We start from the raw sequence: 25,537 nt of genomic DNA, 5'->3' as shown, positions 1-25,537 counted from the left end.
TCAGAGGAAAGCTCAGTGAACCCAAATGAGTTCTGTCATCTGCTCTGAGAAGAAAAACTTGTACTAAAGGTATCTGTAACAGGATTTTTCACTCATTTTGTCCTCCCAGACCTAATTTACCCCATCTGTTAAATTAAGTGCTTGGGACAAGGTAACCTCTGAGGTCTCTTCTAAGCTCTGAGGATTTGTGGTTCTGACAGTTCATCTTCACATCGATATTCTGCATGTAAGAGAGTTCATTCTTGCTTTATTTTGGCTTCTCAGAGACCTAGTCATATTCTGAGGTACTGATTGATTCAGATGACTGTTGATCTCCTTTTTATGTACACATTCACTCTTACCTCCTCGTTTTTACAGTGACATTTATGTGATACAAGATTTTTCTTGGGAGAATTTTCCTGGAATACTTTCTAAGTTTTGAAAAGGGAAATCTGTTAGAATGTTCTCTTTGGTGAGAGAATATTTACTTACCTGTAATATATGTCATCTAAAAATATAAAAATAAGAATTCACCTTGGCTCTTCCTATTTGGGGGAGGGTGTGACTCAGAAATTGATGTTTATCAAAACTCAATCTGTCTTATATCAGAGCAGGAGAGCCATACAGTGGTGAGCAACCTACAACTGTGTATCTGAATAGAATACAGTTACAGGTAAGAAATTTTCTCTCTCCCACAGAATGCATATTCTTATTACCCTACTCTTTGCAGGCTGATTGGCTGACCTAAATTTATTTCTCATCTATGTAGATTCCAGTATTCACTGCCCAAAAAAGTGACTGATTAGAGGTGCCCCCCCATTCTTTTTTTTTTTTTTTTTTTTCTGCAAGTCCTTTGTTTTGGTGATTTGCATTATCATACAGAACTTAACCAAAAACTGTTTCATGGGGTGGGAAAGCCCATAATTCGCTCTGTTTTTGGAGTAGACCTTTTAGAAGTCTTTGTGTGCCTCTAGTGAAGAGCTGTTTATTCTCCAGAATGTTCCCTGTGAATCCTTTCTGTTATGTCTTCTGGTGTCCCCCCACACAGGGCAGACAACTGTTAAGAGATCTTTATTCTCCTTTTATGCATTTATTTTACCTAATTTTATTCTCTATGATCAAAATCTCTCTTGATCGATACTACGATTTCTTCCTTATCTCTTAAGCATTTGTTCCATGCTAAGCTGTATGAAAAATTTAGTCATAGTCAAAATTTTACTAGTTCTGATTTCTGATGGGATCTCATTATGCGTAGTCCAGATCTTCTTAGTTTTGTCTGGTAGAAGAATTAAAGGGGCAGTGTTGTAATATGGAGAAATACAAGGCAGTAAAATACTTGACTGTGGAACTGAATGAGTGTGTTGGATTGCATCTCTCACCAGTTGGCACGTAATGACCTGGTTAGTGCATTTGAAATAGTTATACTAAATAATTTTAAATGATTATTAATAATTCTTTGGTTCTTTTCTCATTTTAGCGTTGGATGAAACAAGCCTTGGAGGAAGGAATGACTCAAACATCATCTGTATCCCAAGAGACTAGAACTCAGCACCTATACCAAAGTAAAGAGAATAGTAACTCTTCCAGCATCTGCAAAGACAATGCAGGTGTGTATCTGAAACTCTTCTGACTGTATAAGCAGTGATTGTTTCAGGTCCACATGCTAAACTGTAGTATTACTACTTTTATTATAAACAAGAAATAGCATGTTCTCTAAATAGTTACTTTACATCTGTCTTTACAGAGGAAGAGAGAGATCTCAAGTCAGGGATCAGTTTTCCCAGGACGACAAAGAAGGAACTAGACAGTACTCAGATAACAGCAGAAATGGTTATGAAAAGGTTAGATACATTTAAAGTAGTAAGTTTAGGAAATCTGTATGTGTATTTCTAAGGGTGGGGGAAGGGCAAGAAAGTGGTCAAACACTGATATTCAGGAAAAAATCAAACTTTAAATGATTAAGTTGGTGGGGCTTGGTTGAGCAGGGAATGAATGAAATAAATGAGAAATTATCAACTGATTGTTTTCAAAATGACTTTGCAATTAGTGGAAAAATCTTCAGAAGATAATGGCTTTAAGTCCAATTCAAAGTCCCCATGAGCTTTTGGACTTGTTGGCCATGAAAAAAAATCATCTGGTCCATTGGACTTTACTGTGAACTCTTTCAAGGGGTTCTAAGTGAAAGTGCTATTGCACTAACTTGTAATACCATCTTACTTTGGGCAGTCTTTTCACCTAAGTTTTTCCTGCCTATATCAGCTTAATGGAAAAGTTCTATGTGTTTTCCCTAAGTTCACTTCTAAACCAATTTTGTGACTTAAGTAATCAAAATAAAATCCCAAAATAAATTGGATGCTAAAGCTCTTGTATGGCTGCAGCTATCATGGTAGCTCAGAATTTTGTAAAAGCCACTTCGTTGTTGCTCGTCATCTGCTTGCTGTATAATTATTAAGTTGAATTTAATTAAATTTATAGTCATTTCTGCTTTACATTAAAATTACATTTGGAGGTGTTTAAAGCTTTTATTTAGAAGGTATGCTGCCATTATTTTAATTATTGATTTAATGTATTCTTCTGTATCTAGATTGGATTATACCTTGTGAGTGAACATGTAAATGACCTCAGGATAATAAAATCACAGAGTGGAGCTTCAGAGATATAAATGATACCATTCATATTTAAAATATTTTACTTTGTTCTTCATCAAGGTCAGGGAGACTTAATCAAACAAGATTAATGAAAAGGGGGCTGGTGTTGTGGTTCAGCAGTGTAAGCCTCCACCTGCAATGCTGGCATCCCATATGGGCACTGGTTCGAGTCCCAGATGTCTTCATCCAGTCCAGCTCCCTGCTAATGCATCTGAGAAAGGTGCAGTGGAAGATGGCCAAGTCCTTGGGCCTCTGCACCATGTGGGAGACCCAAACGGAGCTCCGCTCCTGGCTTCAGCCCGGCCCAGCCCTAGCAATTGCAGTCCTTTGGGGAGTGAAGCAGCAACTCTGGCTTTCAAATAAAAATAAATATTCTTAACAAAGATTAATAGAAAATCCTGGTAGCAGATTTCCATCTATTTATTATTAATTGGTGGGCAGCTTTTATCGCATAGGGAGAGTGTAAGTTAAGTGTGTGCGAATGGTTTGTGTGCACCTGCCTACATATGTTTGTATTATGTATGTGTTTAGTTAGGAGAGATTAGTCAATCATTCATGTCCTGACTAGACAAAATATAGGGAAGATGTGTGTGTTCTTAGATGGCCTGTTTAGAATGGAGTTTTAGTCTCTCTGACAGGATGCACACTGCCCTTAAAGAGCAACATAAACAGCAGCAAAATGTTTAACTAAAAAGTCAAGCAGTACTAAGACGGTTGACTCATTGCAGAAAGTTGCTGCACATCCTAAGAAACTGTTTTCATTTGCTCATTTTCCTTTGTTTGTCCAAGAGTATCAAGATGTTAGGAAAGGGAGACAGATTGGTTTGGAGGGGAAAAGACTTACTTGGCGACCACCTCTACCTTTTACTAATTATGGTACTCGAAACCTCATCTCTAAAACAGAAATAGAAATGTCTGCTTTCTGGACTAGTATGAGATTGAATAATGTTCTCAGTGCAGTTTTCAGACACGTCCTAGGAATTGTTACCAGTCTACTTAGAATACTCAAGTGTAAGGCCGGCGCAGTGGCTCAGTAGGCTAATCCTCTGCCTTGTGGCGCCGGCACACCGGGTTCAATATTTGTGAATAGCATGAATGTATATGGGCACTTCAGAAAAGCTCATGGCAGGGGACAGACGTTCAGCCTAGCTGTTAAGACACCTGCATCTCATTTCGGTACTTCAACTCCAATCTCAGCTACACTTCCTATTCCAGCTTCCTGCTAATGCACACCATTGTAAGTAGCAGGTAGTCAAGTTCTTGGGGATCCTGTTCATTGTGTGAGATTGAATTCCTGGCTCCCGGCCGGCGCCGTGGCCCAACAGGCTAATCCTCCGCCTTGCGGCGCCGGCACACCGGGTTCTAGTCCCGGTCGGGGCGCCAGATTCTGTCCCAGTTGCCCCTCTTCCAGGCCATCTCTCTGCTATGGCCAGGGAGTGCAGTGGAGGATGGCCCAGGTCCTTGGGCCCTGCACCCCATGGGAGACCAGGAGAAGCACCTGGCTCCTGCCTTCGCATCAGCGCGGTGCACCGGCCACAGCGCGCCAGCCGTGGCGGCCATTGGAGGGTGAACCAACAGCAAAAGGAAGACCTTTCTCTTTGTCTCTCTCTCTCTCTCTCACTGTCCAGTCTGCCTGTCAAAAAAAAAAAAAAAAAAAAAGAATTCCTGGCTCCCCTTGTTATAGGTATTCAGGGAGTGAACCAGCGGATGGACACTCGCTCTGTATCTTCCTGCTTCCCAAGTTAATTAATTAATAAAGTTTAAAAGTGAAGCTTGTGGGCCGGTGCCGTGGCTCAATAGGCTAATCCTCCACCTTGCGGCGCCGGCACACCAGGTTCTAGTCCCGGTAGCCCCTCTTCCAGGCCAGCTCTCTGCTGTGGCCTGGGAGTGCAATGAAGGATGGCCCAAGTGCTTGGGCCCTGCACCCCATGGGAGGCCAGGAGAAGCACCTGGCTCCTGCCTTCAGATCAGTGCGGTGCACCAGCCGTGGCAGCCATTGGAGGGTGAACCAACGGCAAAAGGAAGACCTTTCTCTCTGTCTCTCTCTCTCACTGTCCACTCTGCCTGTCAAAAAAAAAAAAAAAAAAAAAAGTGAAGCTTGTGGAGAAATAGAATTAGTTAAATCTATTCTAGTGTAAAACTTGAAATCTTCACATCTGAGGAGTCTTCAGAAAGTCCTTGGAAAATGCATATTACCAAAAAAATGCATGGATTTCAAAATCTTTTTACACCAAAATAACTTTGTTTTTAACTTTCCACAAACTTTTTTGAAGTATTCTGCTATTCCTAGGAGAATTTTAACTGAAACTTAAATTTCTGAAGAAGTTTTCTATTCCTAATCTTTTCTAAGTACATACCTAGAAAAATAACCTTGATTGGATATGTGAAACAAACCATTCCTGTAAAATATGTTTGAAGCTTTAGGAAATGGAGAGAAATTCCATATTCATTAATGGAAATAATAAATAATATGTATGTACACACATACCTCCTTTCTCTGTTTCTTCACACAGTTCCCACAGTAGTGACAGTTCCTGGAAGTGTAAGATGAGCTTGTACTCATCATGAGTATGGTGCTGGCGGGAAGATGGGTGCGCCTTCGGACAGAGCAGTCAGCAGCATTTGGCAGGGTGTTCCAGAGTTCTTCGAATTCACCTTTTTTTTATATATATAGTCAAACTATCATCCATTTTTGTATCTGTTTTCTCTGAATCAAAGATTGTTAATCTTCTGTTAGGAAATGGTTTGCAATAAAAATGAAAATAATATCCCTCCTAGCAATTTGATAAGATTATCATGTGCATTGGAAGTAGGCACAATCCTTAACCTAGAAGTTGTTCTTTTAGGTATCTGTTCTGTAGAAATAGGTGTGTGACCCCGGGTTCTAGTGCCGGTAGGGGCGCCGGATTCTGTCCTGGCTGCTCCTCTTCCAGTCCAGCTGTTTGCTGTGGCCTGGAAAGGCAGTGGAGGATGGCCCAAGTGCTTGGGCCCTGCACCCGCATGAGAGACCAGGAGGAAGCACCTGGCTCCTGGCTTCGGATCGGCGCAATGTGCTGTCCATAGCAGCCATTTGGGGGGGTGAACCAACAGAAGGAAGACCTTTGTCTCTCTCTCACTGTCTAAAACTCTGCCTGTCAAAAAAAAAGAAGTAAGTGTGTGAAACCAAGATTTACAGGTAAATATGCTATCATAGAGAATATATATATAACCTGAGTTCCATCCAATGAAGGGATGGTAGCAAGATATAGTTTTATCAGCTGTATTCAATTATTAATACCTTAACCCACCCCCAAAAATCCAACCATCATATCACTTTTGAATGAGATACGTAATGTTAATTAGCAGCTTGAATCTCTAAGAATATAAAAATAATATGTTATGACTAAGTAAGACCTTTCTTAGGAATGTAAGAATGGCTTAATATTTGACAATTTATTATTCATTTGTTAGAAGGTCAGATGAGAGAGGCAAAGTAATAACACGATTCTGGATTTAGGAAAAATATGTATGTAAAGTAATATTTATGATTTTTTTAAAATTTTATCTAAGTTATACAAGTTTCATGTATTTCATATATACAGATTTAGGAACATAGTAGCACTTTGCCCCCACCCTTCCTCCCTATAGTTTTTTAAAATACCTGAATCAATGGCCAGTTACCATCATTGTGAAAGCTAGTAAAACTTTAAAAGGAGTTGTCAAATTGTTCCCACTAGGATTTCAATTATGAAGCATATTCTAGAAGAGATTACCAAAAATACTTTATAAGTACTGGTAAAGAGAGTGTATATGTTATGTACAAATAATATCTAAAGTCTAGCATAAATGGAGAAATATGTCCTATTCACCACAGTAACAAAACTAGAGAACATTGATTAACTTGAAAGTTAGCTTAGAAGTTGTGTCCTGGCTGAGTGAAGTGATACGAATCAAGGCTATATAATGGAAAGATATGTGCTGTGTTCCTGAGAATGCTCCCCTCTGTTATTCATGAATTTCATAGAACACCAGTCAAAACCCTGACATTTTTTATAACTATGCAAATTGTTTCTGTGGTCCATTAACATCAAGGTGTGCTAGACTAGCCCCATTATCATTGGAGAGCTGAGGCACAATTACTGAAATTGCCACAACAGTTTTACTAAAAAGCGAATCAGTATCGATTCCACATTAGAGAGTAACAGGTAAAATAACATTTAAATGTTTGTTTTAATTTGGTGGAGACAAATGCCAGCAAGACCAAAGCCAGAAGCTGGGAACTCAACCCAGGTCTCCTGTGTGGGCTGCAGAGTCCAGCCTACTTGAGCCATCACCTTCTGCCTCCCAGGCTGTGCTTCAGCAAGAAGCAGGAATTAGTAGTGCAGCCTGGACTAGCACCCAGGCACTCCAGTATGGGGTGCGGGTGTCTCAACTGGTAGGCCAAGTAATCCGCCCCAGGAACCCCAAGAATAACATTGAGAAGTAAACCCAGTATATGTAAGAAACTGTTGGATAAATATGATGGTTCGAATCAGTGGAGAAATCGAAATTACTCACTAATTTCAAAACATATTAGAAGAAAATACTGGTTTTTTTTGACATGGGATAAGGGTAGATTCATAACTGTCGTGAAGTATGTTCTTTTTTAGTTAAAATGTGAAATTTAAAGCTGGGGGGGCCTAGCATTGTGATGTAGCAGGTTAAGCCAGTGCTTGCAATACCTGGCTTCCCTACTGGAACGCCAGTTCAGATCCCAGCTGCTCCACTCCTGATCCAGCCCACTACTAATGTGCCTAGGAAAGCATCAGAAAATAGCCCAAGTATATGGGTCCCTTCTACCCACATGGGCAGCCCAGATGGCTGTCCAGGCTCCTGGTTTCAGTGTGGCCCAGCCTCTGCCTTTGAGGCCATTTGGGGAAGAACCAGCAGTTGGAAGATCATTCTCCCCCTGCTTTTTGGGGTTTGTGTGTGTGACTTAAATAAATCTCTAAAAAGTAAATTAATTAAACCTGGAGATAAAAAGAAAACAGAGTTGTATTTTTGTATAGTCCTGGGGTGGAGTGGCCAAGGCATTCATGTTAACAGGCAGATGGCCAGCGCTGTGGCTCACTAGGCTAATCCACCGCCTGAGGCGCCGGCACCCTGGGTTCTAGTCTCAGCGGGCACCGGATTCTGTCCTGGTTGCTCTTCTTCCAGTCCAGCTCTCTGCTGTGGCCCGGGAGGGCAGTGGAGGATAGCCCAGATCCTTGGGCCCTGCACCTGCATGGGAGACCAGGAGGAAGCACCTGGCTCCTGGCTTTGGATCGGCACAGCGCACTGGCCATAGCAGCCATTTTGGGGGGGTGAACCAATGGAAGGAAGACCTTTCTCTCTGTCTGTCTCTCTCTAACTCTACCTGTAAAAAAAAAAAAAAAGCTGAAAATAAAGGAAATGATTGATGCATTTGACTAAATAAAACATGAAACATTGTGTAACAATGACTGTAAATAAAAGGCAGACCACAAGCTAGAAAAAATATTTGTAACATTTTTGACAAAGGATTATCATTTTATTATTTAAGGAACACTTAAAATACTGAGAATAGCTTCCTGGTAGGACCTCAACAGGCAGTTCACCCAATAGTAAATACAAAGTTAATTAGCATAAATTTTGTATTTTTCTGTGTTTTATTTGAAAAAGAGAGAAGCAGAGATCTTCAGTGTGTGTGAGTTCAATCCTCACAGGCCCTCAGCTGGTACTGCAGCTGGCCCAGGACAAAACCAAGAGCCCAGGACTCCAAGTGGGTCTCCCACATAGGTGGAAGAACTACTCACTGCTTGAGCAAGAATAAAATTACTGGCTTTAGAAGATAATTAAAATAGCAAAAATTTTAAAAACATATTGGTTGGATTTTACAGTACTAATGCCAGTAATTAAAAACTAGGGTGTTGGATGTTTGTTAATTTTTTGCCATGTGTTTCTGAGTGGAAATAATTACTGAGTAATGTGAGTAAGACAGGCATTAATAAAGCCCTGAGATGAAAGATCTTGAGATAGAAATACACCAGGGTATATGTTTAAATGCATGCATGTTTGTTTTTGTAATCTTGAATTACTTGAGTAAAGGTTTTGTTGAAAAGTAATATAAGATGACCACATAAAATTTGAAAATTTCTGTGCAATTAACTAAGTAGAAAAGAAAATTAAGCAGATGACTACTGCCCTATAAAGTTCATTAGGTTACTAGCCGGCGCCGTGGCTCAATAGGCTAATCCTCCACCTTGCGGCGCCGGCACACCGGGTTCTAGTCCCGGTCGGGGCGCCGGATTCTGTCCCGGTTGCCCCTCTTCCAGGCCAGCTCTCTGCTGTGGCCAGGGATGGCCCAGGTGCTTGGGCCCTGCACCCCATGGGAGACCAGGAAAAGCACCTGGCTCCTGGCTCCTGCCATTGGATCAGCGCGGTGCGCCGGCTGCAGCGGCGGCCATTGGAGGGTGAACCAACGGCAAAGGAAGACCTTTCTCTCTGTCTCTCTCTCACTGTCCACTCTGCCTGTCAAAAAAAAAAAAAAAGTTCATTAGGTTAATAAACATGATGTCTTTTTTGCTGACTAGCATATCTTCTGTACTCAGTAAATACATAATCAATAAATGCCTTGTGTCTTGATTTGCAGTTGGCAGTTTTCATCTGTATTTTCTGTCTTTCCCATACTGAACTTCATGATTTTTCCAACAGACTTAGAGGTTGCAGTGTTGGATCCAGCGGTACATACATTATTTTTTTTTTTAAGATTTTATTTATTTGAGAGAGAGAAAAGTCTTCCACCTGCTGGTTCACTCCCCAAACATCCACAACAGCTGGAGCTTTACTGATCTAAAGTCAGGAGCCAGGAGCTTCTTCTGGGTCTCCCACACGAGTTCGCGGGCCCAAGGATTGGGGCCATCTTCTGCTTTCCCAGCCCATAGCAGGGAGCTGGATGAGAAGAGGAAAAGCAGGCACTAGAACCGGCGCCCATGTGGGATGCTGCCAGTGCAGGCTTTTAAACTAACACAGCACTTGGGTCACCTCTTTTGATCATGCTGATACTAATCTGATTTAATATCAAATATGCTTTATGTATTTTCTTTTTCTTAGAAATTTGAAAGCAATAAATTTGACCAGTAACCCCACCCACTATGTGCCTGTTTCAGGAATTTTCCTATAATAGGTAATTGGTAAATAAATACCCTTAATATTTATTTGCCTGTTTATTTGAAAAGTCAAAAGAAGGAGATAGATACAGGTCTTAATGTCTGCTGTTTCACTCCTCACGTGTCTGTGACAGCTGAGGCCAGGAGCTCAGAACTCAGTCCAGATCTTCAACATGGGTGGCAGGAACCCAACTACTGGAGCCATCACTGCTGCAAGTGAGGCTGCACGTTAGCAGGACCTGGAAGCCGGGACTCGGGCACTGGCACTTGTGTATATACAGGATGCACACGTTCCAAGTAGCGTGTTCGCCATTGCACCAACCACCCACAGTTTAGTTGTTTCTGTAGATAGGAATCACGTGTAACTGTGTTACTCAAGCAAAGTTTGAAAGGGATCACAAAAAGACTGAGAAAATTGAGAAGAATGTGCAGCTGCCATCCACGTAATGTGGCATTTTAGTAGAGGGTGATTTTTAAACAAGTGGTAAAGATTTAAGATGTTCAGAAATAGTATAATAGGAAGAAATTTTCATTTCAAGGATCAGTCATTAGAATTGTCACATGCATTTGAAGTTTCTCTGGGAAATAATGTTTTGAGGATTGTTTTACGTGTAATTGTTGAAGAGTCCTTTGGCAATTTTGTTTGGAAGAGAGAATTTAATGAGATGAAGCCAAAGAGGAGTGAAAAGCCACTGTAGTTTGGACATTTAAATTCTGGTTGAGCTTTCATTGAAGTTTTGTGTTTCACAGACTTGGTGAGCCCATTGAAGAAATGGAAGTCTCGCTATTTAATGGAGCAGAATGTCACCAAGTTACTTCGACCTCTGTCTCCAGTCACACCACCCCCTCCCAGTTCAGGCTCAAAGAGCCCCCAGCTGACCACACCTGGCCCATCTAATCCAGGAGAAGAGGAGTGTCGGAATGGATACAGCCTCATGTTCTCGCCAATCACATCCCTTACTACTGCTAGTCGCTGCAACACTCCTCTGCAGTTTGAGGTGATTTGGGTTTGGTTGTTGGGAGTGCTGGATGTGAAAGTTACTACCATTTGGACTTCTTCATTTCAAATATAGTATCATTCCAGATGTTTCTTTATTGTCTTCCTGCCCCATCTCAGCAGAGTGTGGGAAACCTCAAGGTCAGTGTGGCTGGTTACCTGGTAGCCTCTCATCTTGACAGCCCCTGTACTTCCCATAATAGGAACTTTGCTTCCACAGACCCCATCCATTGGTCTTTCGCATGTTATCCATCAGCCTCTATATAACATTAGGTAGCGGGCATGCCTGGATCTCCATCTTTATCTCTGCTGGATACCTTGGTGAAAATAGCTGTTTAGCTGCCTGTCACAACCTTTAATAACACCAGCCTGAGTGCTCAGTTTAACAGATGTGTCTCCATTTTCTGGACCTTTAAATGAGTGAGTGTTCTTTGCCGGGTTGATGGTATTTTCTTTTTGGCCTCAGTGAACAGAGATTTAGAAAGCCTCAGGATGTGGCATGTGGTGAATGCAGGATAAGTTGTCATCATGTGTTAGGAAGAAGCAGACAAGAGGCAAGCAATACACATGTGACATATCCATTCTTTGGATGAAGTTAGAAATATATAACTTAAGTGTTTTAAAACATAATCCTGAACCATTTTAGCATTAAAGTTTGGGTGACAGGTTTCCATAGACTCCATGTGTATAAAAACTTACCTGTTGCATGTTGATTCGATTTATAATGAAACAGTCACTATCTCTAATTTCTCAAAATAATTTGTTCTAATGACTAAATACCAAGCTCCACCCCTAGTTTTTGCTTCTCCGTGTGTTCTTTGATAAAGGTCAGAGTTCTAACCAGTTGCATCCTCCCCACTCAGCCTTGAGAGCCTGAGGATTAAAAATACCTGGACTTTTATATGACTAACTCAATAAGAGGATGATGGCACCCTCAAAAGCACAGCTGTATTCTCTACCTAACTCTAGACCCTGTTAACTTTTGGAGCAAACCTCTTTGCTGGGGGTGTTGAGGGGAGCTTTGATGGTTATATTTGACTTTTGTAGTGGAGTTAACTCTTCACCAAATTTCTTGTGTCATTCTTTGTTAGCTGGATATTAAAACAGCTGATTCCAGTCTCTCTAACTTTGTCAACTTTTCAGTTAGCAACTATAGTTGTATAGTCCGTGAGAAGACATCTTCCAAGTAGAGCAGCGGATTATAGGAACAGAGTTCTATAGTTTATCAATGTGGATTTTATTATAAATGTGAATTTACACAAATCAGGATGTAAATCATCGTCCAAAACAAGCTCAGCATTCAGTGTCCTTTTTAGTATTTTGAGTAATTGCGAAACTTGTACAAATTCGAGGTTTCTTTATTAAAATAGAGAAACCAAAGGTCATTGTAGTGACACACAGTCCAAGCATCATGTTAGAAAACCAACAGAGGAAGATGTTACAGTAACTGGTTAGAGGTCCAGTGCTCGGTTCCATTTTGTCAAGTTGTAGTTAACCGAGGAAATACAGTCTTTGTCATCAGTTCAAAATAACACATCTTCACCACCCCAACCTTTTCTTACCACCATTCTGATGGCCAAAGTCTTCCCTGATTCATGGCACAGATAGGGTGTCTTCATGGACTGTGACACAGAGAAGTGTCTGACGGGTGTCACAGGTAAATGCCAGTTTGGAGAAGAGTGTTTTTGGAGCTGGATGTTCAGAATGGTGAGAAATGTCCACTGCTGCAGCTGGGAGGAGAGGAAGGCATCTGGAAAGAGGAGTGAAAGCAGCGTTCTGAGGACACACTTACCTGTCCCCTTGCACCAAGTAGCCCTTCCTTCTCCACCTCCCACTCGCAGACACAGACCTGCAGCCACCCCCTGCTCCGCCAGTGAAATACACAGCTGACAGCTTGCGTAGCTGAAACAGCTTTGTCTCCCTACCACAGTATAGGCTAACCACCCCGTGCCACAGTTGTGCCGAACCTACCGCGCTTGACGTCAGTTCTGGTGTTCTGGATCCTTGACTCAGCAGCCACCACCTCCACTTTCCATAAGAGCTCACTCCTCAGGCCTGTTTGTTGTGGGGATGCCGTCTTGGGTGAAAGTCCTACCCGTTGTGAGACACAGGCTCTCAAACGTACACACAAAAGCACATACAGTTTTTGCTGTGTTCCCCAAGTACAAAGGATTTCAACCAAGAGAATGTCATTAAGGATGTTGTGATCTAATTAGATTAGTCAGGAGCCACGTCTAGCTGAGCTAAGGATTCCATCTGTCACGTTTCCCATAAGTGTCATTTAAAAAGAATTGGCCATCTCCCTACCCTTGTCAACTCCCAGCATACCAGGATGTTCTCCTGAATGACAGTGGCAGGGAGAAAAAGATGTGACAGGTATGGGAGTTAAAAAACAAATCTAAGGAGTAAGGGGTAAGATACCCTTTAGTAACAAATAATACAGGTTACTTTAAACTCGTTTACAGTACAAAGAAATACAATTGAAATTTTCACCATTCTGTCTCCTGATAGGTGCTTGAGATGTTTATTTATAGCATGAAATATAACCAATTTATCCTTAAATGCTTTCAGAAACCAGGAAGCATTTTAACAAGTCATTCTGTCCATTGAGATGAGTTCTGCAAGTAAACATTTCCCCTGTGCATTCTTACCTACCACCCACCCCCAAAAGTTGTGGCTAACATCTATGCTTGCTTTTATTTTTTGTTTGTTTTGTTTTGCTTCTTGACTTGGAGTAGATGAATAACAAGATGCTTTTCCCTCCTCTAGAACATATCCTCCCCTGAGAGTTCCCCTGCGCATAGGCCCGAGTCCCTGTCACCCGAGGTAGTTATCACACCATCTCAATCACACTTGGAGGCTGAGAGTGAGTGTGCATGAATGTGTTCCCGAGTGTGTGGGGAGGGCTGGGATTCCCAGTGAGTGGGGTGATGGGCTGGAGGGTGGTTGATCTGTCACAGCAAGTTGAATGACTCTCTCTGTGTGACTGTGGCTATACAGGACCGTTGGTGTAGGTGGAGGAAGATGACGTAGCTTTGTGTGTGCGCGTGCGCGTATACACACACTTGAGTGTTGGGGTTTTTCTTGTCGGGGGAGGGGCTGAAGAGCATTATTAAAGAATAGAATATACAAGTCAAGTTTAAAGGATGCTGAAAGTGTGACAGAACTCTTTAAGAAAGGGATGTCCGTCTGTTAGCAAATAAGGAAGGTTTGAATCGAAAGCTGGTAAGGACTGTCTGTCTTTTTGATATTCATCATCCTGATCTAGGAAGGAGTAGCTGGCTGTGGAAGAGTGGGAAGTGATTCATGCCTCATTCCAGGGTTGATCTGGTAACTGTAGCCAGGTATTTTGGGCTTTGGTTGATAGATTGAGTAGCTGAATAAGACGTGAAAGCCATTCTCTCTCAGCTCTGCTCCTTACTGGTTGTACAAGTAAGTCGTTAGTCCTTGGGTTCTGTGTCAGCAGCTGCCCTCCGTTCTGCAGTGATTGGGATACACTTGATGTGCACGTTGTATATCCACTGAATGCTTTTCTCAGGAATCTTGCTGCTACGAAGATGTCAAATCCCGGTTTTAGTGCTGGAGTTTCTATTACAACATGTGTACAAATGTAGCAATTATTAACTGAATGTACGCAGAGCCTTTTTCTTCTTGAAGAGAAAGTTAACCTTGTTTGTTATCTCTCAGAAAGCAATTGTATTTTAATCCCACCCCTTCCCAGTGACAATTTCCCAAAGTCTGAATCAACGGAATTTTCATAGATGAGTATGAAACTGGAAAAGATAGTACTCTGCTAGTGTCCTAGAGATATTTCTCATGTTTTGACTCTGTCTTGTTAGCAAAATAAAACTGCTTGATTGTTGAGAATTCTAGATAACATAATTTGGAGAGCAACATGCTGTGGTTTCTTGATTTTTTTTTTTTTTTTTATGCTGTTCTTCATGGAGAGTGAACTGTAGTTGACCTAGTGTGCAGTGTCTTGAATGTTTGCAATAGGTCAGGGTTATTTTTGTCACTGTTTCAGGTACTCTGCAATGGTAAGCATTTGTGTCTTGTAATAGGTTGACATACATTTGAGGATAAAAAAATTGAGTGGCCAGAAAGTAGAGTGAGAAACACTTCCCTTGACAGTGAAACTCAATGAAAAACTGGTTGGTGTATGTCCTTGATGCCAGTCTCCTTTCCTGAACCAGTAATTTAAATGCTTGTTTTTCCATCTTCCTTCTACTTTGCTCCACCTTCTTCCCTCCCCTCTTTTCATCAGTATTAGAAATGAATTAACACCAGAAGCCAGTTATCCTAAAACACCCAGTATCATCTCCATAGTGTGCATGGGGCTCAGGTAAACCCCTCATTATTGCCCTAGTGCCTGATGCAGTGCAGGACGATGTAGCAAACCTGATGATGAAGGACTAAGCAGGCACAGTAGTCACATTTGGCCAGTTCCTAATTCCAACTTTCCCAGTAGTCTCATCTGGAAAGACTTTAAGTCAGTTTGGGAAAGGCCTGGATTCCTTAGTAATCTGGCCTGTATATGCTGCTGGACTGTTAGAGTTGCTAACAGCTGCTCTCTTATCTCCCCTTGTTCACCTCTGTCCCTCTTGCCTCCCTTCCTTTCTGCCCTTTGACTTTTTCCTTTCTCCCCTACCCCATGTCTCCGCTGATGTTTATTCTTTCAGCTTTGTCACCGAAAAGACCTGGAGTTGACAAAAGTAGGATACCTTGACTCCAACACTAACAGCTGTGCTGACAGACCTTCCCTGCTCAACTCCGGTCATCCTGACCTGGCTCCTCATCCTGCCGTTGGACCCGCTTCTGAAACTGGCTTCCCAAGCAGGAGTGCGGATGGACACCAGACACTTGGGAGAAACTCAGACCAGGGGTTTCGGACAGAGTTCAACTTGATGTATGCCTACTCCCCTTTGAACGCTATGCCGCGAGCAGATGGATTGTATCGAGGTTCTCCCCTTGTGGGAGACAGGAAGCCTTTACATTTGGATGGGGGATATTGTTCCCCTGCAGAAGGGTTTCCCAGCAGATATGAACATGGCTTTATGAAAGACCTCTCTCGTGGATCCATGTCTCCTGGTGTCGAAAGGGCCTGTGAAGGAGTCCCCTCTACCCCCCAGAACCCACCACAGAGGAAGAAGGTAAGTGTCCCGTGTTACACAGGCTTTCTTTTGAAGAGTGCTAGCAGTTGATTTAGTAGATACCTTGCAGTTTGTCTTCTGTGCTCAGCATTTTCCACAAATACGTGAGACATAGCCTTTGCCGTGTCCAGTTAAAGTCAGACTGTTTCATACAGTTTGCTTCGTCTTGTGTATATTTGTCACATTTAATTAAAACTTGAGAGCAGGAGAAAATAATCATTACTTAGCTTATCCCCATTTATAGGCACAGTGTGTTCAATAACATGAGTAATTTCCTATTTTGCCAGTGGCAGAACCAAGGCAAGTTGAGTAACTTGCCCATTGTCACACAGCTAATAAATGCTTGAGCCAGGACACTGCTCAGTCCTCTCTGACTCCAGATCGTGTGCTGTATTTCCTCAAATCTGCCTCTGGAGCCTGCAGCAAGCAGCGGTGAGCTTTTACCTGGTCAGTTGTGCAGGGGGAGCTTGAAGAACAAGCAAGGCCTTTAGTAGGGAGGCGGAATAAGAGGTAGCAGGTTATTTGTTTAGCTGAATCTCAAACAGCAAGTATGAATCCCATCTGCCAGCCAACAAGTGAGAGGGATGACGTTAGAGCAGAGGCGGGTGTCGGGCTGGGCAGGCAGCAGGCGTGCAGATGGTGCACACAGGAGGATATCAGTGTGGTGTGGGACGAGGGGAAAGTATGGGCCAGGCCGGAGAGAGCTCGCTGTTGAGTTGTACTTTAGAGCCCAAAACGCGCTTAAAAAATCAGTGATTCTCAGCGAGGGACATTGGCTGTTTCAGTGGCTGGCATTTATTAAGGAAGGCTGGAGATACTGAGTGCCCTGTGTGGAGCAGTCTCACAGAGTGGCAAAATCGTCTTCATTAAAATGTATCCTGTGGCTTTTTACATTTTCATTTCAATGAACTACATTACCCAGAATTATTTATTTTCTTAATTCCAGAGTTATGCATTGAAAAGGCAGAGACAAAGTTTATCTTTTTTTTTTTTAACATTTATTAATTTATTTGAGAAGCAGAGTTACAGATAAAGAGGGAGGGAGAGATTTCATCTGCTGCTGGTTCACTCCCCAGATGGCGGAAATGACCATGGCTGGGCCAGGCTGAAACCAGGAGCCAGGAGCTTCCTTCAGGTTTCCCACATGGGTGGCCGGGGCCCAAGCACCTGGACCATCTTCTGCTTTTTCCCAGGCCATTAGCAGGGAGCTGGACCAGAAGTGGAAGAGCCGGAACTCGAACTGGCACTTGAATGGGGTGCCAGTATTGTAGGTGGCAGCTTTACCCACAGGGCCAGCCTCTGACAAAGTTTAGCTTTACTTTAAATATTTTTCTTCTATGTTACATGCAGACAAAAATAAAAAATGAAGCCTCCACCGCAACCCCCAAGGGGATAGAAGGAAGCAGAAACACTAGCAGCTGATTTAGAGTGAGATAATAATGGTGTCTACGACTAGCATGAGAATCATTGGCTGTCAGAATCTAAAATACAGGCAGTCTTTAGGTTTCTGGTGCCATTTATGTATTATATACAAAAAGTTAAAAAGCAGAAATGTCAAGATGCCAGCCAAAACGACAATTAAAAATGTGGGTGTTACCAAAACTGATCTTTTTCAAGATCTAAATCCAGTTCAGGATCACATTCCAAGTCCCAGCCCAAGAAAGAAAAACTTACATCATGGCCGGCGCCGCGGCTCACTAGGCTAATCCTCCGCCTAGCGGCGCCGGCACACCGGGTTCTAGTCCCGGTCGGGGCGCCGGATTCTGTCCCGGTTGCCCCTCTTCCAGGCCAGCCCTCTGCTGTGGCCAGGGAGTGCAGTGGAGGATGGCCCAGGTGCTTGGGCCCTGCACCCCATGGGAGACCAGGAAAAGCACCTGGCTCCTGGCTCCTGCCATCGGATCAGCGCGGTGCGCCGGCCGCAGCGCACCTACCGCGGCGGCCATTGGAGGGTGAACGAACGGCAAAGGAAGACCTTTCTCTCTGTCTCTCTCTCTCACTGTCCACTCTGCCTGTCAAAAAGAAAAAAAAAAAAAAAAGAAAAAAAAGAAAAACTTACATCACGTCCTGAGTCTGCATCACACACCACAGCCAGAAGCACCTCTAGAACACATTTTAAGGGGCCGGCACTGTGGCGTAGCGGGTAAAGCTGCAGTCTGCAGTGCCGGCATCCCATATGGGCGCTGGTTCAAGTCCTGGCTGCTCCACTTCCAATCCAGCTCTCTGCTATGGCCTGGGAAAGCAGTAGAAGATGGCCCAAGTCCTTGGGCCCCTGCACCCACTTGGGAGACCCAGAAGATGCTCCTAGCTCCTGGCTCCTGGCTTCAGATCAGCACAGCTCCAGCCGTTGAGCCAATTGGGGAGCGAACCATCGGAGGGAAGACATCTCTCTCTCTGTGTAACTCTTACTTTCAAATAAATAAATAAATCTTTAAAAAAAAAAAAAAAAGGCAGAAAGACTTGTTATTTAGCCCACTGGAGCCTGCACCTTAGTTGGGGAACAGGCAAGACACTGATAGGTTCCAAAGCTACTGTGAGCACAGACTGGATGTGCTGGGCGACGGGGAGGGGAGAGGTCGGTAGCAGTCAGAAGGGAATGATGGCAGAAGCATCCAAGTATGTGTAGGCTTTCTGCAGCTAGCTTGCTAAAATACAAACTGGAAATGACTTCTCCTTTTCTACTGTTTCCCTGTGTGTAAGACAGAAATAGTAATGATTTCCTATTTATAGCATAGAAAAACGGAGCGTATTTAAGAGCCTTGGGGCATTGCCTTTTTCTCCTATGTTTTTGTTTTTTGAATTTTTTTCTTCTCTCTCCTTTTTGCTTTAAAAAACTTAATTCCAGGGATTCTTAGGGAGACTCATCCGAATCACCTAGGAAACTTTTGTGAGGTTTTTTGGTTTTTTGTTTGTTTGTTTTGAATCTGTTTCATTTATTTGAAAGGCACATTTACAGAGAGACAAGAGACAGATCTACCATCTGCTGGTTCACCCACCAAATGGCCACAATGACCATGGCTGGGCCAGCCCAAGGCCGGGAGCTTCTTCCAGGTCTACTACATGCATGTATGAGCCCAAGGACTGGAACCATCTTCTACTGCTTTCCCACACACATTGACAAGCTGGATTGAAGTGGAATGGCAGAAACTTGAATGGCATTGGAGGCAGCAACTGGATCCACTACACCACATTGCCAGCTCCTGTTTTAAGGCAGAGAGGGGGCTGGCACTGTGGCTCAGTGGATTAAAGCCCTACCCTGCAGCTCTGGCTTCCCATATGGACGCCAGTTCAAGTCCTGGCTTCTCCGCTGCCAGTCAGGATCCCTGCTGATGCAAGCAGTGGGGCACAGCTCAAGTGCTTGGACCCCTGCACCTACTGGAGACCTGGAAGAAACTCCGAGCTCTTGGCTTGGGATCAGCCCAGCTCCGGCCACTGCTGCCATTTGTGGAGTGATCCAGCAGAGAGAAGACCTTTGTCTCTGTACTTCTCTCTCTAACTCTTTCAAATAAAAAAATAAATGAATAAATCTTTTAAAAAAGAGAGATTGATCTTTCTCTGCTGGTTAACTCCCCAAATGCCTACAACAGACTTGGCTAGGCCAAGCCAAAGCCAAGAACTCCAGGATCTCCCACATGGGCTTTGGGGATCCATATGCTCAAGCCATCACCTGCAGCCTCTCCGGGTATATGCCAGCAGGAACCTAGGCTCAGAAGCACAACCAGAGCTCAGGCCTATTCCCACTGATACAGGCTGCAGATGTCCAAGTGCTGTGCCAAATGCCGCCTCTCCTAGTTTACTCTCTTCCCCATATCAGTGTCTGACCTGCTCAAAACGTGTAGCTTTGCTGTGATCTCTGTCACACCTGAGAAAAATGGCCACAGGTGGTGCCTGCTTTCTCTTCTTGGTTTGTCTAATTGCTCACAGGGTACCATCTTCCCTTTCCACATTGCTAGTGGTTCACTGACAACTCAGCGTGTTTGCATGTCTCCCTCTTCCTCTTTTTCTCTCTCTCTGACTCTCTGTCTTTCTCTCTCCAGGTGTCCCTGCTGGAGTACCGCAAACGGAAACAAGAAGCCAAGGAGAATTCTGGGGGAGGTGACTCTGCACAGAGCAAGAGCAAGTCTGCAGGAGCTGGGCCAGGCAGCAGCAGCTCTGTGTCTGACACTGGTACCCATGGTGTGCAGGGATCCTCAGCCCGAACCCCATCTTCCCCTCACAGAAAATTCTCCCCATCTCATTCCTCTATGTCCCATTTGGAGGCCGTCAGCCCATCTGATTCCAGAGGCGCTTCATCATCTCACTGCAGACCTCAAGAGAATATCAGCAGTAGATGGCAAGTTCATGTTCAGTGCTTTCTAATTGAATTCAGGAGGGAGGGACACGACTGGGATCATTCCGAGTTTTATCTAAAATATGTGGGAACACTGAGAGACCAGCCGACAGTGCGATCTGTCCTGTTCAGCTTATTTAATTGTGTCAGCCACAACCCCTGCACTTTGGAGAAGCAAGGAATTACCAGCAGGTCTGTCGAGCAGCAGTTTGGCCGGCATAGAATTACAGCTGCTGGTGAGCTATTGCTGTGTTGGGCACTAACACTTCTGCTTCTGTGTTCTCAGTCCGTGTGAAAGGGAGTCAGGATCCAGCCAGCCCCACTTGAATTAACAGCCGGTGTTTCTGTTGCACCACCTAGCATGTGCAGAATACTCAGGCGTTCTGACGGGACTCAGTAAATACTGCTGGCAGGTGCTCGTGTCAAAAGAAATATCGAAAGAAACAAGGGAGCCTCAGGGATCTTGACCTGAAGGAGTGAGTCTAGGAGAAACAAGATGTGGCTCTAATGATTGTGTTCTATAGTTGGAAACCTTTACTGTTTGTTCTGTGTCAGACGCATGGTATCACAGAGGAGAACATTGAGCATTTTGAAATGGGACTTCAAAGAAGTTGACATCATCTCTGGTCCACTTCCTTGAGGTTTTGTTTGTTTGGAGTATTTTTTTCTTCTGTGCCTGACAGTTTGAGGCAGAGGAAATACCTTGTTTTACAGAGATCCTGAAGAAAATAAGGTTTAAGAGGATGTTTTCAGAGAAAATCTTGGTTTGTTTCAGACAGGAGTCCTATAGTTTAATCACGTACCCTGTTGCCTTTACAGGATGGTCCCCACGTCAGTAGAACGACTTCGAGAAGGAGGGAGCATCCCCAAAGTCCTCCGAAGCAGTGTGAGGGTGGCCCAAAAGGGAGAGCCCTCTCCTACGTGGGAGAGTAGCAGTGCAGAGAAAGAGTCAGGTGAGCCCGTGACTGCCGCTGCCCGCAGGTTCTCCGCAGTTCCCACCACACACTAGGAAGCAGTGAGTCTGTTTCTGACGCATCGGGGCTCCTCTTAGGTTCCAGCTTGGGCTTACTCCTGGGCCACAGCATTTGTAAGATCTAGCATTGCTTGCTCTCTGTCTGCTCTTTTTTCCCAAGGGATGCCTTTCTGTAACTCTGAGCTCTCCAAAGTCCTGAAAATCCACCCAGATGAAGGATGAAGAGAAAGAAGGAGACTGGAATCAGATCAGGCATCTAAAACGTAGCACATAACTAAGATAATGAAGCAGTCCTCTTGCCCTTCTGGCATGCTGCCTTTGCCCAGCCTGTCTCAGAGAGCAGTGTGGTGACTTGAATAAACTGGCTTTCCTTTCCTCCACTTCCTCTCAGAAACCAACTTGGTTTTTGTATTTCCAGACCCTGCCGATGGAGAAGGCCCAGAGACACTGAGTTCAGCACTCTCCAAAGGAGCAGCCGTTTACAGCCCTTCCAGATACAGCTACCAGGTACGACGGGAAACTGCTGGTCCCTGGGAGTGGGCTTGTTTGCTGGATCCAGTGTTTGCAGCTGGCACGCCGGCTTCCCGTGTTGTGTCAGCGGCCTTCGAAGTCAGTCCCCATCTGCCCATTCTCAGGTACTAAGTCACACCAGGAAGATAAATGAGGTGACCACAGACATCCTGTGGGGTCCTGAGGGAACACATCATTTCAGAAGTGAAGGGAAAGAAGCAGGGTCCTGCACATGTGCGTGGACATTTGAAGGGGCTTCTTTCCCTCCTCACTGCTCTTCTCCGTCTCTCTGCAGCTCCTGCAGTGTGACAGTCCACGGACAGAGTCCCAAAGCCTCCTTCAACACAGCTCCTCCCCCTTCAGAGGACCCCCCACCCAGTCTCCAGGATACAGTTACCGAACTGCTGCACTGAGACCTGCACACCCCACCTCGCAAAGCTCTTCAGAGTCCTCCCTCTCTTCCACGACCTATTCCAGCCCCGCCCACCCTGTGTCCACAGACTCAATGGCCCCATTTACGGGGACACCAGGGTGTTACAGCAGCCAGCAGCATTCTGGAAACAGCACTGGCAGCAGTCTTCCGAGGAGGAGCTGTCCTTCTAGTGCTGCTAGCCCTGCCCCACAGGGCCCCTCAGACTCTCCACCCTCAGACTCTGTCTCTCAGTCCAGCACAGGAACTCTGAGTTCCACCTCCTTTCCTCAGAACTCTAGGTCAGCATTGCCGTCAGACTTGCGGACTATCAGTCTGCCCAGTGCCGGGCAGTCAGCTGCCTACCAGGCCTCCAGGGTATCTGCGGTTTCCAATTCACAGCACTACCCACACCGAGGGAGTGGGGGTGTGCATCAGTACCGACTCCAGCCACTGCAAGGGTCGGGAGTCAAGACTCAGACAGGACTTTCCTAGGGCTTCTGGATTTGGGCAAACAGAACTGAATGAGCCCATAGCTGCTTCCTTCCAGCTGCCTCTGGAACCTAGGCCGAGCATATTGCTGGGGAAGGGAGGGGGTACAAAGTGCCAGAGGATTGGGTCTGGTCAACAAGAAACAAGACTTGTGGTTGCAGCTGGCCTCTGGCCTTGGAGAAAGATGGAAATCTTGTCTGAAGCAGAGACTACAAAGAAGTTTCTCCCTGCTGTCGAGGGTACATTGTTGACAAGCAAATGGCGTCTCGGTTAGTTACGGTTCTAAGTGCAATGAGTTGTGTTGGAGCCTCTGTCTCCCATCCTTGCCTGTAGCCTGTAGTCACTTGTGCAGTGAGGATATCTTTTTAAATAAAAGGAAAACATTTTCTTTTCAAAGGAAAAAAAAAAAGTGAAAAGAGCCAATCTCAAAGCCCCAAGCCATCTGAGTAGTGTTAGGGTTTTATGCACTTAAGAAAAAAGGTAGGTATGTGAATGTTCACCCTGTGACAACCATTCCAAAAACAGGTACCTGGCTAAGGTGTGTCCACCAAGAACACTGTTTCTACTTTTGTCTTGAAACCACCAACACGTAGGCAGGGGTAGTAGTGCTTTGCAGGAGCTCTGGGTTGGTGGCGCCTGGCTCTCTGAAGACGAGCTTGCCAGTCAGCGCTTGGTTCTGTGGGAGGAGACACTGAGCGGTTGTCCTTTCCTTCCACAAGCAGCTTCACAGCTCAGTAACACATGCAGCACGTAGAGGGCTGGGCAGTGGGGGCCTGCTGCATTGCACTTAAGAGCTCTGGGCAGTAAGCTAGGTTAGAAAGGATCTCCAGGGGCCCGGAAATCGTTTGAATGTTATTTTTCCTACTCCCAGTTAATCAGGAGTTGACAGCCCCCTGAGCAGGACCGCCTCCATGACTGGGGAGCGTGCACTCGTGACTGCAGGGTAAGAGTGGGAAGATAGTTTGTGGCGTGGCACCGCAGGACTGTGATTGTGTGTGGACCTGCCCCACGTTTCCTGGGGGGATGCTTATCTGATTGTGGGCCTGGTGAGAGTTACCAAGCCACCCACAGCCCTGACACTGTTGTGGATGAGAGATGCGCGCAGACTGGCTTCTCCCCATCAGTGCATTGTGCCTGTTGTACACCCCTGGAGGAGCCCTGGAGCCGGCCCAGGTGGAGTACACAATCTTTTTAAATTCCATACGGTTGCCAGCTTGTTTCTTTCACTTGTTTACTGTAATACCCGGCGTGTTTTTATTTATCTAATTTTGTATTCAGTTGTAACCATGGTAGGGTAGTGCATATACAACAGGTGTAATCCCTGGTGCTGCGTGGACCTTACTTCTCTTCTTTCGGACAAGATAATGCTGTGAGTCTCCCCCTACCTTCCCCCTCATTTGTCTTCTCTTTTTTCCCCAGCCTCTTGCATCCCCTTCTTTTCTATCCTGTCCTACAACTATCATATGCACAGTCTTCTCTCTTTGTGTGTGACTGTTACAAAATTTCACTTCTCAAAATTGAAATCAGGTGTTTGCTCAAATGAGGGGAGTTTTTTTTCTTCTTTCTTTCTTTCTTTCTTTTTTTTTTTTTCTTTTTTCCTTAATGCTGAGACCTCAGCAGAGTACTTTTTTTTGTTTCCCCCACAAACCCATCAGTCTGGGAGAGCATTGGGAATGGAACTCATGTTGCCTGGGATGCCGGTTCCCTCCTGTATGATATAAAATGTGTGTAAATGTCTCTCCATCTGGGCTGGGGTCTGCATTCTCCTCTCAGCTGTGACTGGAGGGGGGAGGCCAGCGGGCAGGCAGCCCTCACCCTGCCTGGCACGTGCAGAGACCCCAGCCACTCTGTGTGGGCAGGGTGCTGTCAAGACCAGACCTCTGGGGGGGTTGGGGGCGGGGGGGGTGGGGGGAACTCTTGGAAGGGAAGAAGTATCACTTCTTTCTCAAGTGGAGTGTTTACACCTTGCTGTAACATTTGAACTTTCACAAGAGATGTAATAATTTTGATAATAAAATTCTTAACCATAATAATCATAAAGTTGAGAACTTCTTTGTCCTCGTCTACGAACTTCCCTTGCCTGGTTGCCTGATGTTCTCCCTATCTGAAGAGAGCAAGATGGACCCACATTCAAGAGAATATGCTCTTGGGGACCTGCTCAGCCATTGTGGGAGCAGGAATGCTGATCCACCTTCATTCAGCCTCTTGGGATGGAGGTCAAGCCAGTGTTAAAGGAAGTCTGCAACCAAGAAATTGGACTTTAAAATCTTCATGACTCAGCTACTATTTACTGGCCTTTTTCTTTACCGCTCAGGCCTTGTTTTTGGTGCTGGATTTGCATGGATTAAAGTGGTGTGGTTGGAGTGGGCAAGTTCTGGCATGGCCTTTACATTCTGGAGAGAGAACTAAACCAGTGCAGATTTCAGGTGGCCGTACCACGTAACTGTCTCCTAACAGACACATGACTAGAGAGCTTGAGGGAGCTGCCCTGGATGGACTGGTCAGGTGCAGGCTCTGGGGAGCTGATACAAGCTGGGGCCACAGGGACATGGAGTTGGTCGTGGCACAGTGATTCCTGGCAGTTAGATCAGGAATTACAAAGATGCTTGGCAGAAAAAGCTTGGTTGACAGGAGTGAATGCATGAATTAGGCCAGAAAATGGGGGAGAAGGTCCATTGAAACAGGAGATAGCAAACTGTGTATAAAGGGTTGTACTATAAATATTTAGGCTTGCTAGGCCATACATCTCTCTGTCTTTTTTTTTTTTTTTTTTTTTTTTTTTTTTTTTTTTTTTGACAGGCAGAGTGGACAGTGAGAGAGACAGAGAGAGAAAGGTCTTCCTTTGCCGTTGGTTCACCCTCCAATGGCCGCCGCTGCAGCCGGCGCACCGCGCTGATCCGATGGCAG

General features: G+C 44.6%; 1 protein-coding gene across 35 annotated transcripts in view; it reads left to right on the top strand.

Moving 5' to 3' along the window:
- The window catches only part of SETD5 (SET domain containing 5), an 84,821-nt gene extending 60,151 nt beyond the window's left edge, over positions 1-24,670 (top strand). For 26 of the 35 annotated variants that reach the window (XM_070051190.1, XM_008249960.4, XM_008249958.4 and 23 more), the window contains 8 exons: positions 1,457-1,586; positions 10,523-10,770; positions 13,539-13,595; positions 15,449-15,919; positions 19,954-20,249; positions 21,066-21,199; positions 21,638-21,726; positions 22,025-24,670. In XM_070051190.1, the coding sequence (XP_069907291.1) occupies positions 1,457-1,586; positions 10,523-10,770; positions 13,539-13,595; positions 15,449-15,919; positions 19,954-20,249; positions 21,066-21,199; positions 21,638-21,726; positions 22,025-22,633 (2,034 nt within the window). In that variant the 3' untranslated portion in view covers positions 22,634-24,670. The remainder of the gene's footprint in view (positions 1-1,456; positions 1,587-10,522; positions 10,771-13,538; positions 13,596-15,448; positions 15,920-19,953; positions 20,250-21,065; positions 21,200-21,637; positions 21,727-22,024) is intronic. The other 9 variants (XM_070051189.1, XM_008249959.4, XM_008249970.4 and 6 more) reach the window with 1 other exon arrangement.
- The last annotated feature ends 867 nt before the right edge of the window (positions 24,671-25,537 follow it).

Source organism: Oryctolagus cuniculus, chromosome 10 (assembly GCF_964237555.1).
Source record: "Oryctolagus cuniculus chromosome 10, mOryCun1.1, whole genome shotgun sequence".
NCBI lineage: Eukaryota > Metazoa > Chordata > Mammalia > Lagomorpha > Leporidae > Oryctolagus > Oryctolagus cuniculus.
Note: the sequence above shows the minus strand (reverse complement) of the source record. Positions and strands in the feature narration are given on the sequence as shown.